This window comes from Lissotriton helveticus, chromosome 2_1 (genome assembly GCF_964261635.1).
Source record: "Lissotriton helveticus chromosome 2_1, aLisHel1.1, whole genome shotgun sequence".
NCBI lineage: Eukaryota > Metazoa > Chordata > Amphibia > Caudata > Salamandridae > Lissotriton > Lissotriton helveticus.
The window spans coordinates 1,394,473,946-1,394,487,514 of NC_136059.1; the positions used below are offsets into that span (position 1 = coordinate 1,394,473,946).

The following is a 13,569-nucleotide window of genomic DNA, read 5'->3' on the forward strand; positions in this document are numbered from 1 at the left end:
CTCGCGACCTCCCTGAACATGAACCCTCCCACCAGCACACCGGACCCAAGCCAGGCGGCCACCAACCTCACCAAGTGGATCAGCGACTGCGCAGACGACCTCGCCCCCCTGAGGACCCCGCCCAGCAGACCCGGCAGCAAGAAAGCCCCATGGTTCACCGACGAACTCAAGAACTCCAAGAAGAACTGCCGAGCCCTCGAGAGAACCTGGCGCAGAGACCCAACTCCGGACAACATGGCTGCCCTCAAGCTCGCCACCCGAAAGCACCACCAACTCATCCGCGCCACCAAGAAAACCGCATTCAAGGAACGACTGGACAACAACGCACACAACAGCAAGGAACTCTTCAACATCGTCAAAGAGCTCTCCAACCCCAACGCCGGAAACAACGACATCACCCCTTCGCAAGACCTCTGCAACTCCCTCGCCTCCTACTTCCACAACAAGATCGCGGACATACACAACAGCTTCAGCACTCAACCGACGCACGCCACGACCGAACCCCCGCCCCCCACCACCACCCTCCGCGCCTGGACTCCGATCAACACCGAAGACACCATCCGCACGATGAACTCCATCCACTCTGGATCTCCGACCGACCCCTGCCCTCACCACGTCTTCAACAAGGCCGACGCTGTCATCGCACCCCACCTGCGGGACATCATCAACACCTCCTTCCACACCGCTACCTTCCCGGAGAGCTGGAAGCACGCCGAACTCAGCGCCCTACTCAAGAAGCCTTCAGCCGACCCCACCGACCTCAAGAACTACTGCCCCATCTCGCTGCTCCCGTTTCCTGCAAAAGTCATCGAGAAGACCGTCAACAAGCAGCTTGCCGCCTTCCTCGAGACGAACGGATCCCTCGACCCCTCGCAGTCTGGCTTCCGGGCAAACCACAGCACCGAGACCGCCCTGATCGCAGCCACCGATGACATCCGTGCCCTGCTCGACAACGGAGAAACAGCGGCCCTCATCCTCCTAGACCTCTCCGCGGTCTTCGACACTATCTGCCACCGTACCCTAGTACAGCGCCTCAGCAACGTCGGAGTCCAGGATAAGGCACTGGAGTGGATCATCTCCTTCCTCGCCGGGAGAACACAGAGAGTCCGCCTCCCTCCGTTCAGATCGGAAGCCACCGAAGTCATCTGCGGCGTCCCTCAAGGCTCCTCGCTCAGTCCAACCCTCTTCAATGTCTACATGGGCCCCCTCGCTGACATCGCACGCCAGCACAACCTCAACATCATCTCCTACGCCGACGACACCCAGCTGATCCTCTCCCTCACCAACGACCCCGCCACCGCCAGAGACAACCTACACGAAGGGATGATAGAGGTAGCCGAATGGATGAAGAACAGCCGCCTGAAACTGAACTCGGACAAGACGGAAGTCCTCATCCTAGGATCCTCACCCTCCGCCTGGGACGACTCCTGGTGGCCCCCCGCCCTGGGCAACGCACCCCAACCCACAGACCACGCACGCAACCTGGGCTTCATCCTGGACTCCTCCCTCTCCATGACCAGACAAGTCAACGCCGTCTCCTCGTCGTGCTTCAACATCTTGCGCATGCCACCCAGGCCCTCGTCACCAGCCGTCTGGACTACGGCAACTCCCTTTACGCCGGAACCACCGCCAAACTCCAGAAGAGACTCCAGCGGATCCAGAACGCCTCAGCACGTCTCATCCTGGACATCCCCCGGCGCAGCCACATCTCCGGACACCTGAGAGACCTGCACTGGCTCCCGGTCAACAAGAGAATCACCTTCCGACTCCTCACCCACGCACACAAAGCCCTACACAACCAAGGCCCGGGATACCTCAACAGCCGCCTCAACTTCTACGCTCCCAAACGCCAGCTTCGATCGACCGGCCACGCCCTCGCCGCCGTCCCCCGCATCCGAAGAGCCACCACAGGAGGACGGTCCTTCTCCTACCTCGCCGCCAAGACATGGAACTCCCTCCCGACCCACCTCCGCCGGACCCAGGACCACCTTGCCTTCAGGAAGCAACTCAAGACCTGGCTGTTCGAGCAGTAGCGGACCCCCCCTCCCTAGCGCCTTGAGACCCTTTGGGTGAGTAGTGCGCTCTATAAATGCCGTGATTGATTGATTGATGGTGAAATGAGAGGCACTGTTGGAGTGTGATAATAAGGGAATCATTGAAGAACCCCAACAAAGCTTGTCGTATCCTGGTGCATAGTAAGGTCATTATTTACTATTCTTTAAAAGCTGATACAATTCAATGATAAATTTGTTGTAGAATGCACCTTTGTTTCCTAAATTTTCTTGAGGGGAGAGCCTCCCAAAGCCCCTTTTGTAGTGGTCAGGCTCGTCTTAAAACATTTACCAGGGCTGCTTTGGGTTTCCAGTCTGGCTCTGGCAGGTGCCTTGTACTGCGAATTTAAAACCAACCATTTAAAAGTTAGTCACGGAGATGCATCACTAACCTTCCCGTTTTTTGCAAATTCTTTCAATATAAAATACTAACATCCTTAGTAATTCAAGTATTTGTTTTGTGTGCACACGTGTGTTTATTGTTTTCGAATTACTGTTTTAATGTTTGAAATGTAATTCATACAAATTGCTTGGGGGTCCCCGGCTGAAGTGATGACTCAGTGGGGGTCCTCAGGAGTCAAAAGTTTGGGAACCACTGTCCTAGAGCACTCAATGTGTGTATTCAATTCAGCACAAAGTTTCATGCACAGTGGCCTCCTCGGGGCTCCCATGCCCCTTCATCACTATCCTAGTCAGTGTCTGAGGGAGCAGCATCTTGTCAGCTTCCATTTTCCTTTTTCTTCACAGTGTCTTTTTTACCATCGTTCTGGGTCTTTCAGATGACAACATGATCCGCATGCTGAATATAGAAGCACACCAGATACATCATTGCATATTTAATATCCTGCACTTGCTGGAGCTTTCTAAAGTTTGTGAATGCTCTTCTGGCCTATTGCACTATTAGTGTCAAGTAAAGGTACAGGGATATGGAGGAGCCTTAAAACTGCAATTGGCCTTTTCCCTTGCAAAACACAGAGTGGTATCCCTGTCATGCTAATTTAGGAGACAAGCTATTACAGGTTCTACTGGCGCCCCCAGAGATGGTTTGGGCTTGAGGCTCTGTGTGCTCTCTGAAAAAGCAATGGTTGGAGAAGTTGGCTATGCCCAAAACATCTCTAAGTAGTGTTTTGATGAAAATCTCTTGCTTGCCCAAATCTGCTGTTTCAGGGAAGCCCGTTATGTGTACATAGTTCCTGTGTAAGCACGCCTCAAGATATTCATTTTTGGCACTATTCTTATTTCATTCCATTTCTAAACATTGTACTAACTTTTGTAACGGTAAGTTGTCATTTTCCATGTCAAATACTATGCACTCTACCTCATATATCTGTGTTTATTTGAGCAGTCCTTCATTATATCCAGGCAGGCATTTAGTTGATCAATTTTAGAGTCGATGGGGTGGAGACTTGACTTAATCTCCTTCAATATGGTTTTAAGGTCTATGTCTGTCATGCCATCTGCACCCTATCTTCCCGTGGGAGGGCAGTTGTTATCTGGACCCAGCTCTCTTGCTCATGCTGCTGTCCTGATGAAAGTTTAGTTTGCCCTGTTTAGGCTCATGCTTGCCCATCATGCCATGAGAGCTGCCCAGGTCATATAAATACTGATGTGGCACCCATGTCATGTGATCTTATATGCAGGACAGCCTGGGGAGGCCCCTGCTAGATTATAGCTGTGTTGTTATGCCTCTGGCTGCCAGCAGGTTCTTTGCTGAGAATAAATTAGCTCTGTTAATGGACCATAAGAGTTATAAGACGTTTCATAAAATGTTCGGTCTTCATTACTTACAGTTGGGGTAATACCAAGGGCGTCTGTCAGTCATATTAGGGTAGTGGTGCCATTCATGGATTGGAAGCACAGGCCTCACCCTTTTTATGGTAAAATTGCTTCAGCAGCGCCATTTCGTGGATGCCATGATATGCTGCGCTTCACCTTTAGAGGCAGTATGTGCCACTGTTGTTCCAGGTCTACTTATCATGGGGGTGGGTGATCCCCCAACTCCCCATTTAGATGCTGCATTCCATTTCAGTGCTGCAGAGTGAGTATCATGACCCAGGGCAGCATAGCATTTGTGGACACCACCCTAGACAGGTGGCATGGTCCCTCGCAGCACGCTCAATCAGGACCTAAACTCAGGCCTCTGGGCATCAGTCACAGTTACACTTCCTTCCCAGCATGGCTGCACAGACTGGCTGGTCTCCTGTCACTCTCGGGAGGTAGGTGGAAGCATCAGGAGCACCTGAGAGCCAATTTGTCTTGTTTAAAAGAAAAGGGGGGTTGAGTTGCAGAGAATGGAGCAATTGTTGTTATGTTCCCATCTTGTTTGGCAGTTGGACACACACCTCTCACCACAATAAGCTTAAAGGTAGAATCATAAAACTCACTCAGGTGATACACAACCTTTCTCGGATACTTATTTATTCTAATTCACTGAGACAGGGTGACAAATAACTGTGGCTGGCCCTTGTGAAACTAGAATCACAGATTGATAGATGAATCAGACTTCCACTCTAAATGGCAGAATGTATTAGCATAATTAAAGATCCTTCCAACATTAAAAACATACTTTTTCACCAACATTCCCATCAAACTAAACAAATATTTTTTACTAGACCAACTGCTACTATTGCTCTGCGATGGAAAGTAACCCAGAATCAAATAGGATTTACTCACCCTCTGGTTTGAAAGGGGAGGTTTTGTAATTCCAGATATGGAACATAGTATTACTCAACCAAATCCCACTTTGCTACTTACTGGTTATACCAGAATGTCACGTTCCTCATTTAGTCACTGAGTGAGATCAGATTGAGATGTGTATACTACATATAATTTTCTTCACTCTTCTGCCCAAACCTATCTTAAGACACTACGTACAGGGTTATTTGGGAGTATAAGAGCTGGCCTGACACAGCTGTATGCCGGCAACCTACAAATTTTAAATTAACCGTTGCTATCTCCGCCCAACAAAAAAGTAAATTACACAGATTTTCTCTCTGTTGGACTTTGCCCTTTCTGTAGGGTTATCCCCAAACGTTTTTCCTTCATCCTCCTGTTTTCTCAACCGGGTTTTGTTGGCTTTTAGGGCTCTGCACACTTTCCCCCTGCTAACCAGATCTGAAAGAAACACAGTGATAGATTCCTTACCTTAGAATTACCCTCAGGCGTCAGACTAGATCCAGAACGTTTTCTTCAGCAGTACCCCTGCGCGTCGGAAGGTGCTTCGTGCGACTGAGCGTCCGTCGTTGGCGTTGTGGTCGCCGAGATGACGTCGCAGCAGCTACTTAGACGCCGCCCTCGCGCGCTGATGTCAGTTCTTTATTTTTCTACGGCAGCAAGCGCAGATCCAGAGGGAGCGGTACACCCAGTCACTTTTTGACTGAGTTTTTCGAGGCATTTTTTGTCTCTTCTTTTCGAGTCGATCTCCTGGTGCTGTAGGGATGCCCGGTTTCAAGTCCTGTGGGGACTGAAATCGAATTATGTCGGTGACAGACCCGCACCACGTGTGTCTCTACTGCCTGGGGCGCGACCACGACCCCAAGTCGTGCCCCGACTGCTGGGCCATGGCGCAGAAGACTTTGCGGGAGCGTTCCCGAAAGTTGCTTGAATTCTGGCAGTCAGCTCCACGCCGCTCAAGGTCCCGGTCCCGCGGGAGGTCGAGGGACCAGTCGCGGAGCCACCACCATTGTTCTTTGGGATCGAAGTCTTCACACTCGTGATCAGGTAAGGCGAAGCTTCACAAGAAGTCGAAGAAGCATCATCGCTCACGACTTCCCCTTGCCCGTTGCGGCTGAGGGTGTGGTGGTGCCTCCCCCGCGGCTCCGGCGGAGCCTACAGTGTCGCCGTCGGCCTACCTGCCCTTCCCGAGTCCATATGCGACTCCGGCCCAGCTGCAGGACTTTCTGTCAGCTATTGCCGCCTCTTTGGGCCGTCGGGCCCCGCTGATGTGCCTTCGGGCCCCGCAGGCCCGAATGGGGGTCCTCGCCCTTCACTGTCGGCGGCTTTGGTTCTGGCATCGCTGTCGGCTCCGGTGCCGCAGGGCCCCCAGGGATCCGACGCCGGTTGACCTAGTGACACCACCGATGTCTACCCCACCAGCAGCGCTCCCAACGTCGCCCGTGCCCCCGGACAACGATATCCCCTGTTTCAACCCTGAAGTGGATACGGTGCCGGAACGACGTCGCTCGTTTCCGATTCCGGCGCCAATGGGGCCTTTGTACCCCTATGTCCACCAGCCTCCGTATTTTTGGCCTGTTCCACAGCCTTCGGAGGAAGGGGAGAACTGGGAGGGGTCTTTGGACCCTCTCACAGCACAGTGTGAGTTTGACCCAGACTGGGTTGAGGAATAGGGGGAAGCAAGCAGTCTTGACACGACTCCTGACCTTGGCATGCTAACTCCTCCTACCGGGGCTACAGAGGAGGGTGCGAGTTAGCAGTGGTGTTATGTAGGGCGGCAGAGGCTCTCCTCCTCAAACTTCCTAAAAGTGGCCGTCAGGGCTTACCTCCTGACAGAAGTGCTTCAGCGGGCAGCTACCACTGTGGAGCCACTGCTGCCCTTTAATGATGCCTTTCGGACGCTCTTTTGGGCACCTAGTCCAGGCCGAACACAGGGGCTCCTGTGGATAGGAACGTGGCCATCGCCCGGCCCTGGGTGACCCTCTTTTTCTCTCCCAACACCCCACCCCTGAGAGCTTGGTAGTCCAAGCCTCTGCGCCACAAAGTGCCTTCCCCACCGCACCTCCGGATAGGGAATCCAAGAGACTGGAACAGTTTAGGAAGAACATTTTTTCTAACGCCAGTTCGGGGGTGCAGTCTGTGAACACCACATGCCTCTTGGGCCGTTATTCCCACTCTTTGTGGGATACGGTGGCGCAGGTGCTGCCTCAGTGTCTGGAGGAGGCCCAGACAGTACTCTCAAAAGCTATTGCTGAAGGGAGAGATGCGGTAAAGTTCAGAATACGATGTGGCCTTGACACCGCCGACTCACCGGGTAGGGCGAATTCCATGACAGTGGTGCTCCTCCGCCAGGCCTGGCTGAGGGCTACTGGCTTCTCGGGGATGTCCAGAACACCCTGATGGACATGCCCTTCGAAGCCATTTGCCTTTTTGGCAACAAGGCAGACAGTGCGTTGGAGCGTTTCAAGGACTCGCGGGCTGCTGCCAAGTCTTTGGGCCTTTCGGCCACTCGCCCTCCTCCGCCGTCTGCTTTTCGCGGCCACGGAAGGGGCGCCCCAACACATTCGCTTCAGAGCCACAGGCCGCAGCAGCAACAGTCTCAGCGCAGCCATGGATGTGGGACCAGCAGAGACGGGTCAGGGGGCCTGCGGACAGCTCAGTCCACCTCCACCCCGGCCACCACTGCCACCAAACCTTCCTAGTCTGTTTTTTCAGGCGCATCAAACGCCAGTGGGCGGAAGGATTGCCATCACCTCCCCCACTGGCGCACCATCACTATGGACAGGTGGGTTTTACACATAGTCCAAAGGGGCTACTCCCTTCCCTTCGAGACTACCCCTCCAGCCATGCCACCCCAGTACCACCGCATGTCAGGGGATCACTTGGCACTTCTTCAAGAGGAAGTTGTGGACCTCTTGGCCAAGAGGGGCATCGAGCGTGTTCCTGCCCCAGAAGTAGGTTGTGGTTGTTACTCCCACTACTTTCTGGTGCCCAAGAAGGACAAGGGCCTGCGTCCTATCTTAGATCTCCGAACGTCAATCGCTTCCTCCAGAAGGAGAAGTTCAAGATCTTAACTCTGGCTCAGGTCTTGTCTGCCATCGACCCTGGAGACGCGATGGTAGTGTTGGATGTGCAGGACGCATATTCCCATATTCCCGTCCTGCCGGCCCACCGGCGTTACCTGTGGTTTACGGTAGGCCATGAGCACTTTCAGTTTACCCTGCTCCCGTTTGGCCTTACCAGCGCCCCTCAGTTGTTCACGAAAGTGATGGCGGTGGTTGCCGCTCATCTGCGCAGATCAGGGATTCCAGTCTTCCCCTATCTCGACGACTGGCTGTTGAAGGCAGGATCGCCACAGGCAGTCGTTTCCCACCTCCAGACTACGGCCGACCTGCTTCTGCTGGGGTTCTTCATCAATGTGCCGAAGTCGCACATGATTCCCTCTCAGAGGCTCCTCTTCATCGGAGCGGTTCTGGATACAATGCTCTTTCGGGTCTATCCTCCTGAAAGACTAGTCCAGGATATCCAGGCTCTGATTACGATTTTCGGGCCTCTATCCTGGGTTTTGGTCAGGCTGACCCTGAGGCTGATGGGCCTCATGGCTTCCTGCATCCTGCTGGTCGATCATGCCAGATGGCGTATGCTGGCTCTGTAGTGTGACCTGAAGTTCCAGTGGGTGTAGCATCAGGGGAACCTATCCGAGTCCATCGAGATCTCAGAGGGCACTGCAAGACAATTGCAGTCGAGGCTCACAAACAGGCATTGAGTCAATGGCAGATCCCTCTCCCTTCCCCAACCGGAGCACACCATGGTGACGGATGGGTCCCTCCTGGGAAGAGACGGCCACATGGGAGAGATGGAGATCAGAGGCCTCTGGTCTCCGGCGGAGTACCGGCTCCCTATCAACCTTCTGGAGCTTCGGGCGATCCGGCTTGCACTGAAGGCATTCCTTCCCTCTGTCAAGGGGAGAGTAGTGCAGGTGTTCACGGACAACACCACTGCCATGTGGTACTGCAAGAAACAGGGCGGTGGGGTCATGGACCCTAGGTCAGGAGGCTCTGCGCCTCTGGACCTGGCTGGAACATCAGGGCATTTCCTTGGTGGTTCAACACCTGGCAGGTTCACTGAACGCCAGAGCGGACAAACTCAACCGCAGGTGCATGATGGATCACGAATGGCGTCTTCACTCGGAGGGGGTGCAAGGTCTCTTTCAGCAGTGGGGAGAGCCTTGGTTAGATCTATTCACCACCGAAGAGAACGCGCAATGTCAGCAGTTCTGCGCGTTGGAATTTCCAAGACGGCACTCGCTCGGTGACGCTTTTCGTTGCGAGTAGAGTTGCGGTCTGTTGTACGCCTTTCCGCCTATACCACTTCTGCCCGGAGTGCTGAAGAAGATCAGGTGCGACCGGGCCTGAAGAAAATAGAAACCATCTCAGGGGTCTCACTGACACTTGGTCCTTTTAAACCAACAAAGAAGAAATTGGCACTGAAGCTGTAATATAAAAGTACCATCTTTAATAACCTCAAATGAGGGAGACTGCCACTAGGTTTCTTCCTCCGCTTCCATAAAGCAAAGCAGTAGTTTGCAATGTTAGAGTGGGAGCAGTGCTCCCGCCCTGCCACTGCCAACTGCATTGTCCCGGGGTGGGCACCCCGGCACATTGCTGGAGCCCGCCCTGGGGGTAGCGGTCCCCAGGGCCAAGGAGGGTTCCAGGGGGGGCCGTGGGGCCTTGCTCCCTTGCTCCAAATGTATCCAAAGCCCCGGGGAGGTGGAGGTCCCCCGGCCGGGGGTCCGCAAAGGACCGTCAGCTTCTTTTAATTAGTGCCTCGGGGCGTGGTGGTTCCCTGGGCGTGTGGAGGGGGCTCGAGCCCCCCACTACTTTATTTTAGGCAGTGCCCCCGGAAGGTGGTAGTCCCTGGGGCTGCGGGGGGGCCACGTGCCCCCCGAATTTGTTAAATAAAGCCCCGGGGAGATGGCGGTCTGCAGGGGTCCACGAGCCCCCCTCATTTAAATAAGTATAGCCCTGGGGAGCTGACGCCTCCGCAGGGCCCCTGCATAAACATATAGAAATGCCCCTGGGACCTGGCCCACCCGGTGGCTCATTAAAATGAAGCGCAGGACACCACGCTTTGTTTTTTTGGTAATTTTTCTGCAAGATTTGCGCACCCAATCCAGCCAAAAAATATATTTTTTGGGCCCTGGGGGTCCTCCAGGACTAGGGGGTCAGGGTGTTTCTACCCTGCCCCCTTTTCTTTTCTTTTTTTTTTTTAAACTATTTTATTTCCTTTTTTCTTGTGACTCGGTTTTACAAAATCACAAGATGACTGCCAACACTTCTTGGTTTGGAGTGTTGACAGCCAATCAAAATGAAGCTCGTGATCGGGAGGGTTTGCGGATCCACCGTGTTCACCAGATATCGATATTTTTTTATTTTTGAATTTCTCAGGAACTAATGAACGGATTTACACCTTTAAAAAAAAATGCTTTCTGAACCAAGACCTACCTTATGGCCAAATTTGGTGTAATAACATTCAGCAGTTTGGGCTGTAGCTTTGTCTAAAGTTTCCTATGGAAATTAACATGGAGAAAACGTGTTTTGGGACCCCCCTCTTTTTCTCGGCCCCCGCTCGAGCAATCACCCCAAAACGTTCAAGACAGGAGCTGACCTGAGCGAACCATTAGTTTTGAAAATTTTGCAAAGATTCGTCAAATGGCGCCAAAGATATTGGCAAAAGAAAAAACACTTTTTGAATAAAAACAAAGTCCTAACTATAACTACCTACTGGCAACCACCCGTAGGTAATATATATAACCATACATTGTGACATATGTTTGTGTATATGTATATTTATGTAAATGTAATTAAACACATACATATATATTTTTAGGTTGGATGCATTTATTCATTTTTAAAGCAACCCCCTGTAAAGGAATAGAGATAAAACTTAATTGTGATTAATGACCCCTTAAGCAACTGCTGTCATGTTATCAGTGCTGATGGATGTCCTGCGAAGTAATGGTAGCCTACATCTGAAACAAAGCCCATTACCATTTTCACAGGTTTTCTGCCAGTAGAATGATTTTGCATCCCTATTCCCCAAGTTTGACAAAACTGATTGTAGAGAGTTCTTACAATGTAAAGTCATGCAGAACAGCTCTAAGGTCTAATTGGTCCCATTGCACCTTCACTAGTTTGAGGCTATAGGGTCGTGTAGATGCTTGAGATGACACAAATGGCGTCTTAACCTTTCGCTTAACAATCCCTAGCTTTTACCCACCTTCCATCTTAGTTTTGATCATTTTTCCTTTTTTGTGGCGCTATCTGTACTTCAAGTTATGCCAGCTGCTATTTATTTATAATAAAATATAACCCATGATCACCTAATTTGTTGTGAGACCGTATTTATGAAAGAGTGCGATTAAAAAAAAATAATTAACAAAAAGCATACATTGCAAAGGAGACAGATTTATTTAAGCTCATATCCTGTGAGTAGTTTGTAGCACTTGTCATCTAAACAAAAGATTAAAGAGCCAGGATCCGAATTTGTCAGCAATTGAGCACCAACTAATGGTGCATTATATCAAATAATGAATGCATCTTGTGGTTTAAATTGCGGAGACACCCCATTTCTTCCTACCTTCATGACTTACATTGGCTCCCCATGAACAAACGCATCGAATTCAAGGCAATGACACTCGCCTACCGCTCCACCCAGGGTAATGGATCTGTTCACCTCAGATCAATTCTTCGTCCTTACTGTAATTCACGCTCATTACGCTCCAATTCCAAAGGCCTATTGGTCATTCCGAGATTCAAAAAATCTCGCTCTGGAGGAAAAACTTTTGAACTAGGCGCGGCCCAGCGGTGGAACAGGCTGCCTGTTAAACCACGCATGAGCAAAACCGAACAAGAATTTCGCCGCGCTCTGAAAACCTTCCTGTTTTGCCGTTAACCACCCATCTCTGGTCCTTTTTTGAGATCCGCAATCACTTAGCGCCGGGAAACCCCGTTGGGGTAGCTGCGCGCTTTATAAAAGACACAAAAAAAATAATATTTCTGAGGTTAAAGCCGAATAATAAATCTGTAGGTCAGTCCCATTAATCGCAATGATGTTTTTCCTTTGTCTTCCCTCCCGATACATAATTTTTAGAGGGAAAATAAAACATGACATGTCACAACAACATATTATCATTTTAAACACGTTTACTTGTGCATTGACCACCCGTTTTGCTGCTGTTTATGGGGCAAGGATGTTTGTGTCAGTATGTGGTCCTACGTTGTCACTGATGTGATTACATCATATGACGCAAATAATGCTATTGCTAAACTCAAAGTGTACAAATTAGCATTCTTGTGGCATTCAAGAACGAACGTGTAGGATAGAACATTAATGGCATTGTATGCCAATAATAAATTGGATTTGCCGGTTAAGTCACAAAATAATGATTTAGAGGGCTGAATTTGTGTATATTTCAAATAAAAAAATGGTGGACATATTTAAAATGAATAAAAAGCAGCAGTGATATCAATATTATATGAATCTAAAAGAAATTAATCTATTTTGGTTTACTTTGACGCTCTAAAACATTCCTCCTCATTTAGCTTCCTGGTCATGCCTCAATGCAATATATACATGTGTGTAATTATATGAGGTTTACTATATAAAGCCAGCAAATGCCTGCATACATGACATAGAATTTTACTATCCCTTTCCCTTGTACACAAGCATTAGTGGCACTAAGTTCTTGTTACAAAATGCAAATGTTCCAGGAAAAAATACCCAAAGGTATCTTTATTGCTCATTTTCAATCTGAACTCCTAGAGGATAACCTGGGGATGGATGCTGCAGTACATCCCGCCCCCGTGGATGTGCGCTGGTCTATTTTAGAACAAAGCTGGTTGGTTGTTTTATGCTGCTGCTGTGCAACCCTTTTAATTTGTTCTATTATAGGCTGTAGGGCTCAGTACTATGAGTTCATCAATGTGAGACAAAAATAGAGCATTCAGCATGTGGTGAGAAAAGAGAACTATTTTTAAAGAACGTGTTCAAGACGAATGCTTCATCAAAAAGATTTTGTGTTGCCTAATTAGAGCATATTAAGTTCACTTTCTAGAAAGTAGTTAAAAAGCTGTCTTCAAATATTTCACCGACACATTCTCCTTATGCCTATAGAAATGCGCAATTGTGAAAACATCAATATTTGTATTTTATTTTTTACAGCTCCGAACATAAAGCTGAACTCTCGTTGCTGACTGCTCTGTCCTTGGCAATGATCTTTGTTCTTGTGCAGAGAAGATGCTCACTTGTTTCAAAAATAGCCATGGCACTTGGTCTCCTGGGAGTTTACAGTTACCGGGCAGCCACTGGAAATGTGGTATTTCCGTGGCAACGTGACAGCCGAGATATATCCAAGTAAGTTGACTAGCACTTATTTAATTTTCTTTGTCGAAAGGTTTTTACTGAATTTTAACTCTGCTTCGTGTTTCTTCATTGTAAAGTATTATTGAACCATAAGACTGCTACATAAGCCAGGGATTGTTTTAAGGTTGAGCATGGGGATCCTTTAAAATCACATTTCTGAAGATGTCTATCATGTCATCTTCTCTGCTGGTTTATGACTGGAACCCTTTTTAGGTCTCGCCCAAGACAGTGTATGTGCTGTTGCTTGCAAGCTCTTTTGCTTTATAACAGTGGCAGGGGTGGCTCTAGGCTCATGGTGGCCCTGGGCAGGGAGCGTAGGTAGGGGGTGCTGGCGGGGCGGTGGGGGGTCAGGGTGTTTGGAAGTGGAACAGAGCCGGAGGCCGCCAAATCCCTGCCAGGGGCCGCCACACAAATATGTATC

At 50.0% G+C, this 13,569-nt stretch overlaps 1 protein-coding gene across 1 annotated transcript in view; it reads left to right on the top strand.

Annotated features, from left to right (window-relative positions):
* PIGG (phosphatidylinositol glycan anchor biosynthesis class G (EMM blood group)) overlaps positions 1–13,569 on the top strand; it is an 809,046-nt gene that overhangs the window by 555,600 nt on the left and 239,877 nt on the right. Inside the window, exon 10 of the mRNA XM_078676334.1 lies at positions 12,948–13,139. Within this exon, the coding sequence (XP_078532460.1) occupies positions 12,948–13,139 (192 nt within the window). The remainder of the gene's footprint in view (positions 1–12,947; positions 13,140–13,569) is intronic.